The following is a 22,264-nucleotide window of genomic DNA, read 5'->3' on the forward strand; positions in this document are numbered from 1 at the left end:
AAATAGCCTGTTCCCTGGTTGCTTCCAGAATGTACTATTCTAACAAATTATCCTAAATACACCATGGACTCATCTTCCAGGCTACCTTTTCCAATTTGATTCACCCAATCTAGGTAAAGATTAAAATCTCCCACAAATATTGTGGTACCATTTTTGCAAACCTTTATTATTTCATGATTGATGCTGTCCCACAGTGTAGCAATTTCAAGGGATCTTTAAACCACCCCCACCAGTTACTTTCCTTTGCTATTCCTTATCTCCACCCCAAACTGATTCTACATTTTGATCCTCCAAACCAAGATCCTTTCTCACTACTGTACTAATCTTATCTTTGATCAACCTTACCACCTTTGCCTTTCTTTCAAGGTTATTTGACATTTCACTGACAGAATATTCAGGTCCCATTTGTGGTCACTTAGCCATTATAGACACATGGTTGCAATCATAGCATATACTTATTTATTTCCATTTGTACTATTAGTTCATTCATCTTGTTACAAATGCTGCACATATTCAGATCAGGGTCAATGCACCTGAATGTTATAGTACATTTGCATATGAAATCATGTGTAAGACCACAAGGGTATGAAACGAACAAGAACTTTAATTGGGGAAGGTGTTGTTCTTACAGGCCCTGAGGTTGGACTGACTGTTAGCCCGCCCCAACATCTGATGTCATCATTACATCACATGAACAAACTCGAGGAGACCTTGCCCCAACTAGGGGCCAACATGGTTCACAACACCATGCTTTGAAAGACTTGTGTTTTTTTCTCCTCTACCGCCCATCTTGAGTAAGGAGTTGTCTTCATCTGAAACACAAGGGTTTAAAAATAGTAAGCTGATTTCTGCTATTTCTTGTGTAAGAGGGGAGAAGGAAGAGGAAAAGTAGAGAGAGAAGAAACTCCCCCAGAAAAACAAGGTACCCTACTGGAGTAGGATCCCAAATGGGCAAAGCTTTTAATTAATAGTAAAATCACTTTTTAAAGCTTGACCTCTAATTATCTACCTAAGACTAAATGTAGAGCAATTTCATCTTGGTCTTAAATGACAAACCTGCATTTTAGTAATAAAATAATGCCTTGCGTTTTCCATAGTTTAAAAGTTTCTGCCCTGTACCAGAAGGACGTGGAGGCATTGGAGAGAGTGCAGAGAAGGTTTACCAGGATGTTGCCTGGTATGGAGGGTCTTAGCTATGAGGAGAGATTGGGTAGACTGGGGTTGTTCTCCTTGGAAAGACGGAGAATGAGGGGAGATCTAATAGAGGTATACAAGATTATGAAGGGTATAGATAGGGTGAACAGTGGGAAGCTTTTTCCCAGGTCGGAGGTGACGATCACGAGGGGTCACGGGCTCAAGCTGAGAGGGGCGAAGTATAACTCAGACATCAGAGGGACGTTTTTTACACAGAGGGTGGTGGGGGCCTGGAATGCGCTGCCAAGTAGGGTGGTGGAGGCAGGCACGCTGACATTGTTTAAGACTTACCTGGATAGTCACATGAGCAGCCTGGGAATGGAGGGATACAAACGATTGGTCTAGTTGGACCAAGGAGCGGCACAGGCTTGGAGGGCCGAAGGGCCTGTTTCCTGTGCTGTACTGTTCTTTGTTCTTTGTACTCTGATCATTGTGACTTACGCAACCAGAGTTCTGCAGTTATTTAAAACAAAACTTGTCAGCTACACACAATTGCAGTTTTGTCACAAATTTATATATTTTTTTAAAAGAGCAATAAAAAAGCCAGCATTTCATTTGTGATCTGGAGCCCAAGCAGTGCACTGACCTCTGAATAAGATATTTACCAATGGTATATGAACAACTACAGGCAAGTACATAACCGATATACAACAAATTCACATTGCCACATATCAATTGTTAATTTGGTCTGATTTGTTGAAATTATTCATGATATTGTAATCTTGCTGGGTCACTGCGCTAGATATCCCTGGTATCTTGTGTTTTTAATGTGATTAGGGATTGTCATATTAAACGATTGAACCGTTCACTTAATGCCTGCTTTTCCCTCCTACTTCCATCTCTTCAGCATGTGTGGAGTGAAAGTGAAGACTGTTTACCATTCCTACAGTTGGTACAAGAATACATCTTATCTTGTGGAAAGAAGACTCTCTCTGAAGTACTGGAAAAGGTCTTTAAATCATTCAAACCTGTAAGTGCCAAAAGAAAAGAATATAGAATTAATTACTTGAACCAAACATTATTTCGTAGTTCATCTTTTAAATTTGCTATGTACAGACTGCAGAAATAGATCTAGTTTTTTCAGCTCAGTACTCTGTTGTTTAAAAGGACTCTGATTGTATTAAGGCCAGATATCTCTTCCATTCCCTTACTTGTTGTTATCAATTGTTCATTACTGAAATGATGAACTGATGATGTTTACACAGCAGCCTTTCAGCTGTAGTACTTGGGTTTGAATCCCGCCCAGATAGTGTGCACTCTCACAAGGCACATGTGAAATTAATTTAGTTCCAAGAAAAACAAAACATGGCAGATGCCAAAAATCTGAAAGTGCAACCTCTATAAGATCACCCCTAAGCCTCCTACGCTCCAGAGGAAAAAAGTCCCAGTCTATCCAGCCTCTCATAACTCAAACCATCAAGTCCCGGTAGCATCCTAGTAAATCTTTTCTGCACTCTTTCTAGTTTAATAATATTCTTTCTAGAATAGGGTGACCAGAACTGTACACAGTATTCCAAGTGTGGCCTTACCAATGATTTGTACAACTTCAACAAGACATCCCAACTCCTGTATTCAATGTTCTGACCAATGAAACCAAGCATGCCAAATGCCTTCTTCACCACTCTGTCCACCTGTGACTCTACTTTCAAGGAGTTATGAAAAAGTACCCAAGATCTCTTTGTTCTATAACTCTCCCCAATTCCCTACCATTAACTGAGTAAGTCCTGCCCTGGTTCAATCGACCAAAATGCATCACCTCGCATTTATCTAAATTAAAGTCCACCTGTCATTCGTCAGCCCACTGGCTCAATTGATCAAGATCCTGTTGCAATCCTAGGTAACCTTCTTCACTGTCCACTGTGCCACCAATCTTGGTGTCATCTGCAAACTTACTAACCATACCTCCTAAATTCTCATCAAAATCTTTAAGTTAAATGACAAATAACAGTGGATCCAGCACCGATCCCTGAGACACACCACTGATCACAGACCTCCAGTTTGAAAAACAACCCTCTACAAGCACCCTCTGGCTTCTGTCATCAAACCAATTTTGTATCCATTTGGCTACCTCGCCTGAATCCTGTGAGGTTTAACATAGAAAAACTACAGCACAAACAGGCCCTTCGGCCCACAAGTTGTGCCGAACACATCCCTACCTTCTAGACCTAACTATAACCCTCCATCCTATTAAGCTCCATGTACTCATCCAGGAGTCTCTTAAAAGACCCTATTGAGTCCGCCTCCACCACCCCTGACAGCAGCCGATTCCACACGCCCACCACCCTCTGTGTGAAAAACTTACCCCTAACATCTCCCCTGTACCTACCCCCCAGCACCTTAAACCTGTGTCCTCTCGTAGCAGACATTTCCACCTTGGGGGGAAAAAACCTGTGAGAGTCCACCCGATCTATGCATCTCAACATCTTATACACCTCTATTAGGTCTCCTCTCATCCTTCGTCTCTCCAAGGAGAAAAGACCGAGCTCCCTCAGCCTATCCTCATAAGGCATGCCACTCAATCCAGGCAACATCCTTGTAAATCTCCTCTGTACCCTTTCAATCTTTTCCACATCCTTCCTATAGTGAGGCGACCAGAACTGAGCACAGTACTCCAAGTGGGGTCTGACGAAGGTCTTATATAGCTGCATCATTATCCCCGGACTTCTAAACTCAATCCCTCGATTGATAAAGGCCAGCACACCATACGCCTTCTTACCACCTTTTTACGCCATACGCCTTCTTAACCTTATGCAACAACCTACCATGTGGTACCGTGTCAAAGGTGTTGCTAAAGTCCATGTGGATAACGTCAGCTGCACTGCCCTCATCTAACTTCTTGGCTACCCCTTCAGAAAACTCGATCAAATTTGAGAGACATGATTTTCCACTCTCAAAGCCATGCTGATTGTCCCTAATCAGTCCTTGCGTCTCTAAATGCCTGTAGATCCTGTCTCTCAAAATGCCTTCTAACAACTTACCCACTACAAATGTGAGGCTCACTGGCCTGTAGTTCCCAGGCTTTTCTCAAACAAAAGCACAACATTTGCCACCCTCCAATCTTCAGGCACCTCACCTGTGACTATTGATGATTCAAATATCTCTGCTAGGGAACCTGCAATTTCCTCCCTAGCCTCCCATAGTGTCCTGGGATACACTTCATCAGATCCCGGGGATTTATCTACCTTGATGTGCTTTAAGACCTCCAGCACCACCTCCTCTATTATATGTACACTCCTCAAGACATCACTTTATTTCCCCAAGTTCCCTAACATCTATGCTTTTCTCAACAGTGAATACTGATGAGAAATATTCATTTAGGATCTCGCCCATCTCTTGTGGATCCGCACATAGTTGACCTTGTTGATCCTTAAGAGGTCCTACTCTCTCCCTAGTTACTCTTTTGGCCTTTATGTATTTGGAGAAGCTCTTTTGGATTCTCCTTTGCCTTATCTGCCAAAACAATCTTGTGTCCCCTTTTTGCCCTCCTGATTTTTCTCTTCACTCTACTCCTACACCCCCTGTACACTTCATGGGATCCACTTAATCCCAGCTGCCAATGCATGTCATGTGCCTCCTTCTTCTTGATCAGGGCCTCAATGTTCCCAGTCATCCACGGTTCCCTACTTCTACCAGCCTTGTCCTTCACTCTAAGAGGAATGTGCTTACCCTGAACCCTGGTTAGCACACTTTTGAAAGCCTCCCACTTACCAGACGTCCCTTTGCCTTCCCACAGACTCCCCAAATTAACTGTTGAAAGTTCTTGCCTGATACTATCAAAATTGGCCTTCAATTTAGAATTTTAACCAGACCTATCATTCTCCACAGCTATCTTAAAACTAATGGAGTTATGGTCACTGGTCCCAAAGTGATCCCTAACACTTCTGTCACCTGCCCTTCCGTATTTTCTAAGAGGAGGTCAAGTATCAGTGGTACAATGCTAGAAACTATTGAGGCTCATTTATTCTGCATCGAACCCGACAATTAAAAATTATAATGTGGATATCTGAAATGGGCATTGTTCAATTTCCTAGCAATTCTCTAGTCCTTTCCTTGCCTCCTGCTGTCTTGCAATTCCTTGATCTTTTGATTGGCAATTTTCTATGTAATAAAACTCATCTGGGTACGCTACTCCCCTTACTATCTATACTATCTTTTGTTACTAGCTCTCTCGGTCTTTCTTTACATTCCATCCTTGTCGAACTGCTGACAAAGGCAAATCCTGCTGTAGTATGGTGCAAGGACCAGTACCTGCTTAAGATTTAATGTCCTCAATGAGAATGGATGCACTTCCAAACATATACCATTTTTCAAACTTACTGATGTTATGCCTTGCAGAGACCATTTCCAGTCTGTTTGTTTTAAAATATTTTCACTATCTGTAACTCCTCCATAGAATTCACAGGCCGTTGCTGCAGACTCATGGGGCGGGATCTTCTGGCCATGCTCACCCCGAAACTAGAAAATCCCGTCCAAGGTTAACGGGATCTTTTCATGATCCACCCTGTGTCTGCTGCGATTCCCTTGGCGGGCAGAATGGGAAAATTCTCAACATGGTTTCAGTTTGCTTCTGTGCCACAAAACTTCTCTTTCTTTGCCTATCTTTACCCACCGACCTATGTATTTCTAAGATGGACTCTTCAGATTCTCAGGATCCAATCCTTTTTTAACCCGAGGAATTCCAGCCCTTCTCTGTCCATTTCTTTCTCCAGGATAATTTTTTGGGTGTGTCTCTTCTTTGAGCAGCACTCCTACCAGTCTGCACTTACTACTGGCCTCTTCCACTTTGCTGAACCGGTTTGTGCCTTCAACAGTTTCTTTCTGAGTTCCATCGACTTTCTCCTGACGACAAAATGTTTAGTATGTGCATGATTCCCAGCTATACAAGCCTTGCACTCATCCCTCCCTATCTGACTTCCCTATGATCGCTTCCTCCATTACTTAGACAGCATTCTTGAATTTTAAAATCTGTCAGGTAAATTGGAATTTAAAAAAATAAAATTTTAAATTGCAAAGAAACGACAAGAGGAAGTTCTGGACACACATTTTGATATTTGCTGTCATGGATATAGTAGTTGCTAACTTAGTTGGAGGGTTTGGGGGTGTTGTCAGCTTTTGGGGAGGAAAGACCTATCCTTCACTATCACAAATGGAGTTATTTTACCTCAATTGTAAGGTAGTGGAATATATCGCCTTCCCTCCCCATTCTCTGAATATATAATTGTTATGATTGCCTGCTTATTGTCTTAAGCAGTACTCTTGCTGAAAAGAAAAGTACTGATAGCATGGTTTTTGTGGTACTTTTTACAACCACTGCAGTATTATAGTTTTCAACAGTTTAAATAGCATATAAATTGAACCCCCGCCTTATTTTTCAGCTGCAGATTGCTTGTTCATATTTCGGCTCAGAAATGCATGTTTGGGGTTATACTTGCCTCATAGGCAGGTAATATGGGCTGTGTTCCCAAGATGATAAGCAGGAGTTTAAGACAAGTCTACACAGAGCAGAGCATAAATGATGATCAACTAACCGAAATGGGTCCTACAAAAACTAAAACTAGTTTCAAGCTAAAAATCATAACATTTGCTAACTTAACAAATAGCTGTGCTGCAGTGAAGGAATTCACTGTTAGTGAAAGACTAGCACAAGAATGGAGGAAGAAAGAATCTGCCCAGAAGATGCCCAAAGAACAAATGTATCTTGAGGAATGGGTCATTGAAAATCATGAGGATGGTTAAGTCGTCACAAAAAAATACATGGCATACATATGCATTTAAAACCTTCACAGAGTGGCAATCAGCATGCTGTTCTGCTTGATGTTTTGTCTTCAAATTATGGGATGCTGTTTGTTACGCACAAAACACCATAAGATCACTCAAAAAAAAAAGTGCAGAATATCCAATTCAATGGATCGAGAGAAGGGTGATTTGTTAATGAAAATGAAAGTGTCAATTCTGATTCAGAGAGGGATCCTTACAATGGTGCCATCACCACGCTGACTCAGGATGAACTCAAAGAACTTCAATGAATTTTGACGTTTTCCAAAACATTGTGATTGCGTGTAGAATTATTTTGTTAAATTAAACATCCTGTTTAACTGTAACAGAGATAAACCATCCGGCCTTGCTCTTCTCAACCTATTGCAATTGATACGGTTAACCATACTCTGCTCCTCTAGCACCTCTCCACCAAATGTACATTCTTATCTATATAATTGCCACCAGGGAATCACCTGTGAAAGACTTTTCTTCAATCAGCTGAATTGCAACTTTTGGCCTCCTCTCTGTTCCAGTTTACATGCTGCCCCTTTGTGACACCATCCAAAAATGCTGCTTCAGGCTTTACCACCCAGCTCTACTACTTTCCCACCTCTCTCAATTCCTTTGCTGTTTTCGAATTATCAGACTGCTTGTCTGACATCTAGTACTGGATAAGCAGAGTTTTCTTCAATTAAATATTGCAAAGAACTAAATCATTGTTTAACTCCATTCCCTAGCCACTGACTCCATCTCTCTCCCTGGCTATTGCTTGAGGTTGAAGCAGACTGTTAACAGACCAGAAGTTGTCAGTGATGTATGCATTTGACCACCCATTGCAATGTTGTAACTAAAGGTCACCTTTTCTTCCAGCTACATAATTTCACCTGACTCTGTGCCTCCTCTTCTCTCTCCCTCTCAGGATGTTCTTTCAAACCTAGCTCTTTGACCAAGCATTTGGCCATTTGTCCTAATGCCACCACCTGTGGCTCAGCATCAAATGTTACTTTATAACGTGTGTGAAGCAACTTTTAATGTCTCCTGATGCTATCTCAATACAAGTTGATCCAGCCAATTACAAACAGGTTATTGGTAGCCGCAGGTGTTCCTAATAATAGGAACCTATTTCAGGAAATTTTAACTCTGCTATTCAATTCCAAATAAAGAATTGAATGCAAATCAAACATGAACATTTACTTTTTTAAAAAACCATATGTCATGTTAGGGTACCAGAAATATCAAGGTATATTATGAAGTCAGACTAGACCCCGACAATTTTCTCTCTTGGCATTAATGTGAGGATAGGATGTTTCACTCCAGATGCAATGCTACTGACAAAGTAGAGAGCCTTTATCAAAACAAACTTTATTTAACACCATATTTAACTATAACAAATGAATAAGTTTAACTTTTAACAATTGAATAATGCTTAAACATGGCAAGATATAATTCTTAACTGCTAATCTATCACTATTAGTTCCAATTGAGCAATATTTCTCTTATAGACTTATCCACATCTTTAAAATTTAGTTAGCAAACACAGAAATACTTGCTTATGACATAGGTTAACCGTCTTGGAGCTTTCAGAAAGCCTCAATAGACACTGCTTTATTCCACCAGCTCCAGCAGCAACTGCTCTTTATTTTCCCTGCAATCTTAGGTCCTCCCCATTAACCACATGACTGTCCCTGTCAATACGCCTAATCAAAACCCATATGACTCTGCATACCTGGCCTAAAATTCCAGATCATAAGTAAATAAAAGGTCATTGTGGCTAAAATGAATAATTTGCTTTCCAGACAAACTGACTCTTGTAACAAAACACTGCCTCTTAAAGCAGCCCCACCTAAAACATAAAATATATCAAAATAGCACAGTATCATCACAGTGGAGCAACACTGATTGACTTCTTCTGCATAAGTGGAAAGTCAATATGTTGAGTCATACAAGAAACCCACAAAAGTATTCTTAATAATTCTTATACCATTTGTCAAAAATTGTGAAAGTGAAATAACTACAGCTGGAGTCAATTGTATGTTGATTATATGCAGGTGGTAGGGAGGCATTAACTGGAGATTCACTTGTACTCTGAGGAATTGGAGCAGACAAATTTTGATGGGGTTGGGTTAGAAGACAATATGCATCTCAGTAAATAAAAGCATGTGGAAAAAGAAGTATGGCAATATTGACTCCATTTCTATTCTTCATCCCATTATCTGTATTACAATGCAGGTAAGAAATGGAGAAAAGAAACAGTACTGCATAAATCAAGTGACAGTTTAATCTAGTTAATTAATTGTGTCTGAAGAACATTGTGCTTTGGAATTAAAAAGGAGTATGAATGCATGCCACAATAGAGAGACAAAGTCAAAAACCTGATATGGTACATCCTAATTAGAGTGTGCGACCTGAGACACAAACTGTGACTGGAATGTGCTTTTGAGATGGCCACCTGGATAAAGTAGAGACATGAGATTAAAGAAAATGATTACCAAACCTTTTGCATAATGCAGCTGGAATGAACCACCCCATCCAAGAACTAAATGAGTAAAAGATATTCAAAAGTGCCTCTTGAAAATTGAACATTTATTCAGGCAACCTACATTAATAAAGCACAAAACGATAAGTGCCAAGCTAAAATTTGTCAAAACAAAATGTACTTTTGAGGATGTACTTGCCTGATCTTTTCAATTATTGATTGAAATCTTGATTTTTCTCTTCAAGTAGACATTTTAACTCCCCTTGTGCAATATTGAGCAACCAAAAATCACAATTCCCCTGTTCGCTCGGTGCAGAGATGAAGCATGTCATTGCATCTCATAAAACCATAGAAAAGTTACAGCACAGAAGGAGGCCATTAGGCCCATCTCGCCTATGCCAGCCGGAGGACACCCAGGTGTCCTTTCTAATCCCACCTTCCTGCACTCAGTCCATAGTTCTGTATATCATGTTGACATACAGCTTGCCAATATGGCAGTACACTTGATGTGGAATCTCACAAAAGGGATACAAGTGAAGAATTTATGCATAGTTTATTGCTAACATAGTATGAAGGTCTGCATTTGCGGGTTTATTAACTGGTTCAGGGGAGTTCTGGCCTGATGGCTGCGTCCTCAGGACACAGACCAGCTGCGAAACTCTGCCAAGCAGACTTGATCTCTGTGTCTGTGCACTGTTTGAGAGCACATTTCCACTCCATCTGATGAAGGAGCAGCGCTCCGAAAGCTTATGGTATTTGCTACCAAATAAACCTGTTGGACTTTAACCTGGTGTTATGAGACTTCTTACTGATGGCTTAAATACAGCGATTTCAGTTATTGCATAACGGCAATGTAATTTTTTTGTTTAAAATGTGCAGTAGCTCTGAGGAAAGATTATATGCGCATGTGCAGCTGGTTGTCACAGTAACGAGTAGGCCACTGAGTGCCGGGGTCGGTTTGCCTTTTATTTGGTTTCAGCTACACCGTGTGAGGGTGCTTTGTTTGTGGTGCTGACAATGCAGAAAGCTCAGTAATTATGATGTGAGTTGCTACAGTTACAGCTGACTCTTGCTCGCACAGAGAGCAGGGGCCTAGCTGCAGCTTTTCCTTCTTGTCAACGACTGCTGGTCTGTGAAATTTCAGATCCCATATAAAATCCTTGCTTTTCAATGAGTACTTCACATCCTGTGCACACAACACATGAAACCATTGTGTACTATTGTCTACATGTTAGGTGTATATTGCATGCTTTTATTAAGTGCCCTTTTTGATAACTTGGCTGTTAGACTCTGCTGCTTTTTATATTGCCTGTGTTTTGAGTTGGCTTAATTTTTGTTAAATTTACTACTTCATTTTGTTTTTGATGATCGTGTCATCTAACTCAGCTTTTTATCCTCACAGTTGCTGGGTCTTCCCGATGTAGATGATGATGCATTTGAAGATTACAATGCCGATGTTGAAGAGGAGGAGCCTGAAGCAGACAGTCAGCATATGAGTGTCAGTCAGCAGTAAACACGTGCAGAGAAATGTCAGCTTGTGTGAAGTTCAGTTATTTTATTGACGGAAGACCCACATTCATTTTCCCCAATAACTGTACGGCCCTCATTTGTATCAAGTTTCAAAATGAATTCCTAAACATTACCTAGTTTGTTCTATATGTCACTTAACTGTTCATCATTTTGTCAAACTGTAAGGCGTTGTGAAAGTTTTGGTATCAGGCTATGTGTACTACACTTTTTGGGGGGGGAGGGGGGTGTTGCGGAGTCCATTGTTTGGATATGTATGGCTGCATTCATTTCAGGTTAGTTTTGTTTTAGTTGTGCCTTTTATTTAAAAAAGAATGGGGTTTTTAAAAAAAAGGATTAATGTCATTCACGTTTCAATTAATATGGCTTTTGAGCAATGCCGAGTGATTGAACTCCTGAAGTGCTCCCAAGTTGCTACAAGGATTATTCACTGGGAAACTTACTCATAGTTTGGTACATAAAATTGCTTGAATGTTGAAGCATAGAAATAGGCCATTTGGCCCAGCTGACCTACGCCAGTATTTATACCCTGCACAAGCCCCTTTCCAGTTACTTCATCTCACCCTATCCGCATAGCCTTCCATTTCTTTTGGCATAATTTGAATTTCAAATACCTAGCTTGATTAAATATTTTTAAAGAATATTAATTGTGGGTATTTAACCAAAATCACTCAACAATGAAATTGTTCCTAAGCAACCGGTTGTGGTGAGTCTGCAGAGTAACTGTTTTTAGTATAGGTTTTACTTTTAAGTTCTATCAGGTAGTTTTACAGTGATTATTTCACTTAAAAATATCCTTGGAGATACTAATTAAAATGCAACACTGAATTAGAACTGACATCTGCTTGCAACTTGTTACATCGTAAAACCAAAAGAATATGCTGTTGTGTAGAAGCTTGAGGGCATTAAATACCGTTTTCTGCTGCTGCTGTACTGCGGATACTATTTACTGTACTGCATTAATTATTGCTTGGCTTTTAATGCACTACAGTCTGCTGGCTACTTTACTGATTACTTCCTATGCATCTTAGACAAACATTTCCAGCTCTAACATTCCCAGTTATAGATCAAAAAAGCACAGACTTTCGCTCTCTGTTAAATGTGTGTTACTAGAAGGAGCTGTAAACTTGCTTTTAAGTTTGGGGGGAGGGGGAGTTAGTAATGTGCATATGAAAGAATTTTTAAAAATGTAACACTCATTGAATAATGAGTGGATTATTCAATATGTTGTAAGTGGTAAATTGTACTGTACCTGGCCTGTGGACCTTTTGTATTATATCTGTGTGTATACTGAAAAATAGAATGCCTTGCGTAATCCTAGGACATTTGAGGTTGCAGAAAATCTTAAGTGTTTTAAAATGCCCTTCTAATGAGCAAATGAGTTGAAGCAGCATCGGAGCATTCCTTTACCTTGCAGTTGGCGAGTCTGTTCCTTTGTTGACTTGGGTAAGTTGTGGCCATGGACAAGAATGTAAATGTAAATATTCTATTCTACAGTATATATACTGTACAGATAATCAAAGTAAAAGCTTGGTCTGTACTTTGTGTGAACAGTACCCATTGTTTTAATATGTTAGGTGACAGCTGAGCATTTGATTTTGTTCATCCTGAAGGAGGGAAGAAGCATCCTGTTAAGAGCCATTGAATTGCCTCTTTCTTTTAAGTGCATGGCTGGTTGATACAGGAGGTATTATTTTAATTTTGGTAGTTATAAAAGTTACTTTATAGTTGATGTGTCATGCTCTGTTACAACCTTCAACATTTCATTTATAGATACCTCAATGCTTTTGTTGACCTAGCAGTGTGGATTTAAAAATGGTTTAAAAACAAATTGGACAGACAGATTTCTCTAATATAAACTAGCCTTGCTTTTTGAAATTTTATTAGATTTAATAAAAGATAATAGTACTACAGAAATTGGTTATCTCTCCTTTTGGATTGGTTTTAAAGCATTACTTTTGTGCATTTAGACTGAATTTGTAAAGCGAATGTGTTTATTTGTTTTTAATAGTTACGAAAGGTAACTTGGATAGGTGAACAAAAGGATACTGTACTTTAACATGCTCAACACTAAACATGCTGGAAATAAATTATTCAAACATTGCTATCTCCGTACCCTTAATATGTAATGTTTTAATTCAAATGAGTCAACCGAAGTGAACAGCTGTAAAACAGTGACAACATTTAATGAGGGATTTATGTTCAGGGCACCTGTTTTAATTTTGTGACCTGAAGAAATCTGTTGGCCATAATGAATTGGCAACACAAAGACTGATCTTGGAAACATTTTAACTAAGTGCATGCTCATTAGAGTAATGGACTTTGCCCAGCTCATCTGACGAGCTGTGGTGTACAATATCTCCTTTCTCTCCAGGTACAGTGAGCACAAGAGGAGAACGTCTGTCTATAACTATGCACTTCAACTTTACGCGCCCACCTTAGCCTGACTTTCTACAATTCTGGAATCATGTTTTACGATGTATTCTGTGTCTACCTAGTTCATCCCTAGCCAGATAATCATTTTCATATCTACATTTTATAAACAAAAGAACTTAATCAGTATTTCATAGTGCCACGTGCCTTTGCTTGGAAGCTGTTGTGCATATCTGTTGTTGTGAAGGCTGAAGCATTTTGGCGTAATTTTTAATTTTGGTGACTTTAATGTTAATACAAAACTGTATGACTCTTTTGTACCCCAGTGTGCACCTGCTCCCCCCAACACCCCCAAATTTTCCCTGAACTGAAACTACTGGCGTGTTATTGAGTCCATGATTGCCTGCTCTATTTCAGTGCATTGTTTAAAATACTTACCTCTTACTGTCTTTTCCATCTCAAATAGCTGCTGGGCGATGACTGTTTTTAAGAAAAAAGATCAAACTTCTTATCCCAGTGACGACCTGCTATCTTTGACTCCTTTACTCAGATTACCTTTGTGACATAGCTAACTATGAGGATCTGTTAGGAATTTGCATGGATCACAAAAGGCTAGTATCCAGATACAGCAAGTAATTAGGAAAGCTAACAATGTTACCATTTATTGTGAGGGAAATTGAATACAAAAGTAAGGAGGTTATGCTTCAGGGCCCTAATGAGAGCACATTTGGAGTTGTGTACAGTATCAGTATTTAAGGAAGGATGTAAATGAGTTTGAAGCAGTTTAGAGAAGACTTACCAGATTAATACCTGGAATGGGCAGGTTGTCTTATGAGGAAAGGTTTGATGGACTAGGCTTGTATCAGCTGGAGGTTAGAACAGTAAGAGGCAACTTGATTGAAACATAAGATCCTGTGAGGTCTCGACAGGGTAGATGTGGAGAGGATGTTTTCTCTTGTGGGAGAATCCAAAACTGGGTGGGGGGGGTCACTGTTTAAGCATAAGGGTTGCCCATTTAAAACCGAGATTAGGCCATTTTTTTTCCTCGAGGGTCGTGAGTCTTTGGAACTTCCTGAAAGGTTGTGGAAGTAGAGTCGTGAGTATTTTTAAAGGCAGAAGTGGATAGACTCTTGGTAAGGTTATCAGATGTAGGTGGGATGCAGATTTGAGGTTACTATCAGATCAACCATGACCTTACTGAATGGAGGAGAAGGCTCGAGGAGCTGAATGGCCTACTGCTTATTTGTATATTTGTAAGATTCACTCCCATCTGTAAATAGTGTTATATTGAGGGAAAGCAGACTCGGGACCAACTGAGGAGCCAATCTAGACCTGTTGCTGGAAAAGTGTATGAGCAGACAGAACATTATGAAAGGTCTACTTGGCATGAATTATAAGATCTTTGTGGAGCTTTATAGAGTACAAAGTTGAAGGACGTAGGTTGGGTACCAAATGGTATCAATAAAAAAGCTGGATATCAACAAACCAACTTTGTGTTCAAACTGAAACTTAGGAGTTACCAAGTATCTCATGCAAGTAACTGAATTTCTTTCCTTTGCTCTCATGATGTGGTAATGCAATGGCAATTGCCCATCCCTAGTTTTCCCCTGAGAAGATGGTGATTGACCTGCTTAATGATCTGATGAGTGGCTTGCTTGGCTGCCTTCGAGATCAGTTAAGAGTCAGCCACGTTGGTGTGGATCTGGAGTCATATATAGGCGAGACAAAGTAAGGATAGTTGTTTTCCTTAGGGGACATTCCTGAACTAGTTAGATATTTCACAACAATCCAAACAGCTTCATGATCTTTTGCTGATATCTGCTTTTTTTTTCCAATTGTATTAAATTGAGTACAAATTTTCACTGTCATCGGATTTGAACTTGCATTCACACTATAAGAAAACATTCATAGGTACAGTAGTAATCTTGGGTAGGGGATTGGATGGCGTAAATATCTTCTAAATCGAGGATCCCCATATAGTTGTGAAATCAATTTGGTAGACTTGGCAAATCACACCAAGATGGGGAGGCAGAGCGAATAACTAAGAATGCTGCTGATTTCATCCAGTCTAACCAACTCTAGTGTCACATTGTGGTTGACTCTAGTTACCTCAGGGCAGCATATGATGGGCAATAAATTTTGATTTATTGTCACATGTATTAGTATACAGTGAAAAGTATTGTTTCTTGCGCGCTATACAAAACACGTATATAGGAAAGGAGAAAGTGCAGAATATTGTGTTACAGTCATTGCTAGGGTGTAGAGAAAGATCAACTTAACGCAAGTTAGGTTCACTCAAATATCTGATGGCAGCAGGGAAGAAGCTGTTTTTGAGTTGGTACATGACCTCAGACTTTTGTATCTTTTTCCCAGCGGAAGAAGGTGTAAGAGAGAATGTTTGGGATGTGTGGGGCCCTTGATTATGCTAGCTGCTTTTGAGGCAGTGGGAAGTTTAGACAGTGTCAATGGATGGGAGGCTGATTTGAGTGATGGACTGGGCTTCATTCACGAACTTTTGTATCTTTTTGCGGTCTTGGACAGAGCAGGAGCCATACCAAGCTGTGAAACAACCAAAAAGAATGCTTTCTATGGTGCATCTGTAGAAGTTGGTGAGAGTTGTTGCGGACGTGTCAAATTTCCTTAGTCTCCTGAGGAAGTAGAGGTGTTGGTGGACTTTCTTAACTGTAGCGTCCGCTTGGAGGGAGCAGGAGAGGTTGTTGGTGATCTGGACACCTAAAAACTTGAAGCTCTCGACCATTTCTACTTCGTCCCATTGATGTAGATAAGGGCATGCCCTCCACTCCGCTTCCTGAAGTCTGATTGAAACATAAAATTCCTATAACAACCTGATAAGCTAGATGCTAGAGGGATGTTTTCCTTGATCTAGAAGTAGCCATCACATTCTCAGAATAAGGGGTCAGCCATTTAGGACTGAGGTGAGGAGAAATGTCTTCATTCGATAGATTCTGGATCTTTGGAATTCCTGACCCCAGAGAGCTGTGAATACTCAGTTGCTAAATGCATTTAAGACACAGGTAGATTGGTTGGATACCAATGGAATTGAGGGAAAGTGAAATTTAAGTGGAAGATTAGCCATGATCAAAGTGAATAGTAGAGCCGGTTTGAAGGACTGAATGGTCTGCTCCTGCTATTGTGTTTTTATGTTGAAGATGCTGCATTAGCTATGAGGAGAGGTTGGAGAAACTTGGTTTGTTCTCACTAGAATGATGGAAGTTGAGGGGAGACCTGATAGAAGTCTACAAGATTATGAAGAGCATGGACAGAATGGATAGTCGAGCTTTTTCCCAGGGTGGAAGAGTCAATTACTAGGGGGCATAGGTTTAAGGTGTGATGGGCAAGGTTAAAAAGAGATGAACGAGGCAAGTTTTTTTTACACAGAGGGCAGTGGGTGTCTGGAACTCTCTGCCGGGGCAGGTAGTGGAAGCAGATATGATAGTGACTTTTAAGGGGCGCCTTGACAAATACATGACTAGGATGGGAATAGTGGGATATGGTCCCCGGAAGGGTAGATGGTTTTAGCTCAGACGGGCAGTGTGGTTGGTGCAGGCTTGGAGAGCCAAAAGACCTGTTCCTGTGCTGTAATTTTCTTTGTTCTAGTTTCATGTCGATATTGGCATTGCAGTAACTGAACACTGAGGACAGGTTGTATCATTTATCTGGACATTGACCTTTCCAAATGTGAATCAGCCAATGCTTTGAACGGTTTCTACTCCACTCCTGTTAAGACTTCAATTTCATCGAGAATTCCACATTTCTCCAGTGGATGGCCCCATAGAGTCTTTTTAAATATATTGGGAGTTATTTTGATTAACTGGTTCAGCCAGACACTAAATGGATGTTGTGCCGTTTCCAAATGCCCGTCTGAAAGTCTGTGTTTATAACACAGCTTTGGTCTTACCGGCTGATTATTGTAATTCAAAGTTACCTGGCGACGTAAACAAGACACCTGGAAGTGTTCACTGCTGATTCGACACAATTTTCATGGAGTAGTATATTTTGATTTGATTTATTATTGTCACATGTATTAAGTCAAAGGATTGGAATGGAGATGTATTTCAAAAAATGAAAGTATTAACCATGAAAACAAATGGAATGCCACATCACACTAATGTTGAAAAACGGAAGTGAATGTTCGACGATGAGTGAAGCACTGCAGGGAAGAATTGAGGTTATAGAATTCAATTTTCTGAGGCAAATACTGAAGAAATCGTAGACAAATCACACTGGCAATGAAGAGACACTAGTAAAATCTGAGACCAAAAGAATTCTGATGAACGAGATCAGGAAGGGACAATTGGAATTACTTGGAGATGTAATAAGAAATGAGTTAGAAAGTCTGATGCTGATCAACAGTAAAATAGATCAAGGTAGACAAGGATGATCTTTTTAAAGAGCCTTGTAACTGGATCAAAGTACCACCAACGAAGATGATTCATGCCTCCAGAGCGAGATTAGCATGGAGAGTCAATCCCTCTTAGGGCATGATATCTGAAGAGAGAGTATATCCGAGTGCCTCACGTCCACTGAAGATGCTGGCTGATAGACCGACACTTTGTGGACAGGCTCTTGGGTTAAGAGAGTGAGAGAGCACACAGGTCCTCAAGCATGTAATTGGTCCTGGTGGAGGAGATTTGGAGAAACAGTGATAACATCGACCCACAGTGGGGCTAGGAGGTCACCGTGTCCTTCTGCCCATGTGTCCTGCAGCATCAGGCTCTGCTCAGCGCTGCCCCATTCCCATGATCCTTGTAGAGCCTGATAACTTTTGAAAAGAGATTTGAATTCCCAGAGACTGACTTAAACAAGCTGTAAGACAATTTCAAGTTCCAAAAGTTTTATAGTCGCAAAGAAATTAAAAGCGAAATTAACTAAACATTACCAAACATTGGGCGGCACAGTGGTTAGCACTGCTGCTTCACAGTGTCAGGGACCCAGGTTCAATTGCCGGCTAAGGTCACTGTCTGTGTGGAGTTTGCACGTTCTCCGTGTCTGCGCATGTTTCTTCTGGTGCTCTGGTTTCCTTCCCATAGTCCAAAGATATGTGGGTTAGGTGGATTGGCCATGCTAAATTGTCCCCTTAGTGTCAGGGGACTAGGTAGGGTAAATGCATGGGGTTATGGGGATAGGGCCTGGGTGGGATTGTGATCGGTGCAGACTCAATGGGCCGAATGGCGGCCTCCTGCACTGTAGGATTCTATGCTAAGTAAGTAATTCTGTAAACTGCCGAGCAGGTATTCTGTACTAATTTTTTAAATGACCAATAGCCTCATATCAGGTTTATATAATATTCCACACACTCAGCAGAACTGTAGTCTTGATTTTAAAGACCCAAATCCCTCCTGGCTCAACAAGCTGTCTTCTCCCTGTTACACAAGTTTTCCAGGAACTTTTAAAAGTCCTTTCACTCAATCCTCTTTGAGCGTACCCAAATGGACTCCAGAAGCAAGGCATAGTCTGGCAATTTCTCGGCTTTCAAATCTCAACCAGATCCATTTTTTCCAACAGGGAATCTATTCTCACCAGCATTTTGCTCTTACAGCAAAACCTTGCCTGTGCTTCACCCAGAACTATCACTCGCTCTGAGTCTGACTTCCTGGGAATCTACATTTGCACACAAAACCAGGTTAGATGCTTCTCACTTTATGTTCAGGTATTAAATCTGGCACTAGGGTTTTAATAGGACTTCCCCTGGATTCTTTAGTCACTGACCTTGAACTCCCACCCATCTGAAAGGACCCTCCTCCCACCTTCAGGGACATCACTGACTGATTAACTGCATGGCTGATGTCAGTTTTAAAAAATGGTGTGCATTGCCTTTCAAACTCACTCCACCATCTTCTACCCTCCCTGTCACTGAACAATTTCCCCATCACCATAGACCCACCCAAAATCACCATTCCTCCCCCTTCCACTGTCATCCTCGAATCTCCCACAGTTATCCTGACCCTATCACTATCCCCCTCCACATGCCTTCCTTCTCCTCAGAGTTGACACCCATTACCTTCCCAGGCTCACCTTGACCCTGCCCCCTCGTGTTAACTGTGCCACCTGTCTTGTCCCCCTCCGTGACCCACAGGATGAGACCTTCACCTACCAGACACTCATCCTGGACCTGCTACCCAACAGTATCCCACTTCCCTCTCTGACTGTGACTGGTCCCTCCTATCTCTAATATCCTGAATTCTACCCCCAGGACGCCACCCTCTAAAACACTCTCTTACACCCTCTTTGGCTGGACATTCACTCCTCCCCTTTCTCCGGACATTCTGCCCACCCTTCCCGTATAATCCTTCACCCCATCCTTCCACCCCTACGCCCCCAAGCAATCCTCCAGCCTTTGCCTGGCTCCTGTATCCAGCTTTGGCGCAGTGTTTGCTAGCAGCACTTGAGTGCAGTTATGCGAGGTCTCCAAGATGAAGGCAACATCTTTGGAAGAGGTGAAGTTTATCCGCTGCATGCCACTTATAGTAAAACTTGCCGCTGTTGGGGAGCTTAATTCTGGCAAGGTGACCCTTTAATGAGATGCATGCAAATGAAAATGCCTAACATTATTGACCGGGAAGCTTGACTCACCTTTAACCCACATTTAAAGTCAGGAGAACCCCAGAATTCCAACTATTTCTCCCGCCACCAGGAAATATATTATTTTTTCACCTCCCACCAAATTGTAGTCCCTGCTCACCATGATTCCTGCTGCTGGCAGGAGTGGGGAATTCCATCCATGGTCTCAACTTCCTTCACATTTCCTTTAGTGTAACATCTCCAATAAACACATTTGCAGCATTGATGCAACTCGAACACCAATCAAATTAACCACTCTTTCATTTAAACAATACATGAGTATGAAATACATTACACTTCCAAATTACAAGCCAGAATACAATCTCACAATAATAAATTATGAAAATAACACCTGGTATAACACAATATCAACAATAACATGCCATTTTTTGACTCACCTGAGGAAGGAGCAACACTCCGAAAGCTTGTGCTACCAAATAAACCTGTTGGACTTTAACCTGGTGTTGTGAGACTTCTTACTATTTTTAATGCAACAGCACAAACCAACATAGCACAATAACAAACAGCCAGTGTGCATTGTGAATTATCCACAACTGGCCTTCCAAGGATGCAAACAATTCACAACGACTGTAAACCAGCAAGTTATAATATAAGCACAATACCGACAGCTAACATGCCGTCCCTTAACCAATTACAGACAGCTCCCATTCAATAAGAATGGGATTCATTGTAAGTTATCTACTACTTTCCAGGGCATTGCCCTAACCAATCAATGAATCCAAGCTAAAGACACATGAAAACCATAGGCATACTGTTTACCCAATCCATAAAATGGAGACAGCGATTGGCAACCAACTCCCATTAAAAAAGTGTCGCAAACGTTATTTAAAAGCTCTCTGTTTAGGAGGTTGAAAAATCACAAGAATGAAGAGAATGAAATGGCGGCTGGGAGCCACCGTTTGCAGGATGTCAATACTGTTCAATTCAGCAGACTACAGACTATGGCTGACACGAAAAAGCTTCTTTTGACTGGAAAACTAAAGGAAAGGACACTATCCTTCTGATGTCCTGCCTGTCACCTGGTCTCCATGATCCATAGTTTCTCTTTTGCAAGTTTAATGATTGACCTTCCATAGCCCTGCACAAAGGTAGTCTTCCTCTGAGGCCTGAGATAATCGGACCAAGGCACACTGATGTGATTCAACCCTTATTTTTAAGTCATGCATTTTGTCCTCATTCTGATTATTTTCCACGGGGCGGCACGGTAGCCCAGTGGTTAGCACTGCTGCTTCACAGCTCCAGGGTCCCGGGTTCGATTCCCGGCTCGGGTCACTGTCTGTGTGGAGTTTGCACATTCTCCTCGTGTCTGCGTGGGTTTTCTCCGGGTGCTCTGGTTTCCTCCCACAGTCCAAAGATGTGCGGGTTAGGTTGATTGGCCAGGTTAAAAATTGCCCCTTAGAGTCCTGAGATGCGTAGGTTAGTGGTATTAGCGGGTAAATATGTGGGGGTAGGGCCTGGGTGGGATTGTGGTCGGTGCAGACTCGATGGGCCAAATGGCCTCCTTCTGCACTGTAGGGTTTCTATGATTTTAATGTATGAGTCACTATCTGTCTGGAGTTTGCACATTCTCTCCCCTATCTGTGTGGGTTTCCCCCGGGGTGCTCCGGTTTCCTCCCACAGTCCAAAGATGTGCGGGTTAGGTGGATTGGCCGTGCTAAATTGTCCCTTAGTGTCAGGGGGGCTAGCTAGGGTAAATGAATGGAGTTATGGGGATAGGGCCTGGGTGGGATTGTGATTGGTGCAGACTCGATGGGCCGAATGGCCTCCTTCTGCACTATTTTATGATTCTCTGATTCTATATTCCTTTGGCAACATTTATCACAGCAACTGTCTGTCACATTGCAATCACATCCTCCAACCAGTGGTGGTGCTGATGTGCCTCAGCAGTGAAGCTACAGAGCCTCCACTGGCAGTTGAGTGTAATTACAGCTATGAAAAGTGTAGTTTGGCAGTTTCCTTTCGAATTGGGGAAAAAAGGAACTTGTGATGGAAAAATGTCCACAGATCTAAGACTTGGAACACATTGGCTAGATCCTCTAGGAGACCAGACTTACAACTCAGAATGCAAGATGGGACATGCTGACCTCCATGGGATTTGCCCGCAAGTTTCAACTGGTACTTACCCGGGTAGTTACCAAGGACATTTTAGACAAAAAATGCTCGTCTAACTCTTGGGTGAGTACAGAACTGAACCCCTCAATCACACACACTGACCGTCCCTAACTACACTCAGGACCTGAGCCGACTACCCACCTGCCACGCTGCCCACTCACCCACCCACCTCATCCACATGTCCCCTCCCCACCTGCCACTCTGCCACCCTGCCCACCTGTC

The 22,264-nt window shown here is 41.4% G+C and overlaps 1 protein-coding gene across 1 annotated transcript; it reads left to right on the forward strand.

The window, feature by feature from the left end:
- The first annotated feature begins 565 nt into the window (after positions 1-565).
- On the forward strand, positions 566-13,057 carry mturn (maturin, neural progenitor differentiation regulator homolog (Xenopus)). The gene is made up of 3 exons (XM_078200728.1): positions 566-583; positions 2,042-2,164; positions 10,830-13,057. Exons 1-3 carry the CDS (start codon positions 566-568, stop codon positions 10,938-10,940), a joined length of 252 nt encoding a protein of 83 aa, XP_078056854.1. The 3' UTR covers positions 10,941-13,057.
- Positions 13,058-22,264: the final 9,207 nt, after the last annotated feature.

Source organism: Mustelus asterias, chromosome 2 (genome assembly GCF_964213995.1).
Source record: "Mustelus asterias chromosome 2, sMusAst1.hap1.1, whole genome shotgun sequence".
NCBI lineage: Eukaryota > Metazoa > Chordata > Chondrichthyes > Carcharhiniformes > Triakidae > Mustelus > Mustelus asterias.

Excerpts from the sequence above, each read along its gene's own strand:
- mturn (XM_078200728.1), top strand. Across the intron at positions 2,165-10,829 it reads TCTTTAAATCATTCAAACCT|TTGCTGGGTCTTCCCGATGT; the intron begins GTAAGTGCCAAA and ends TTATCCTCACAG.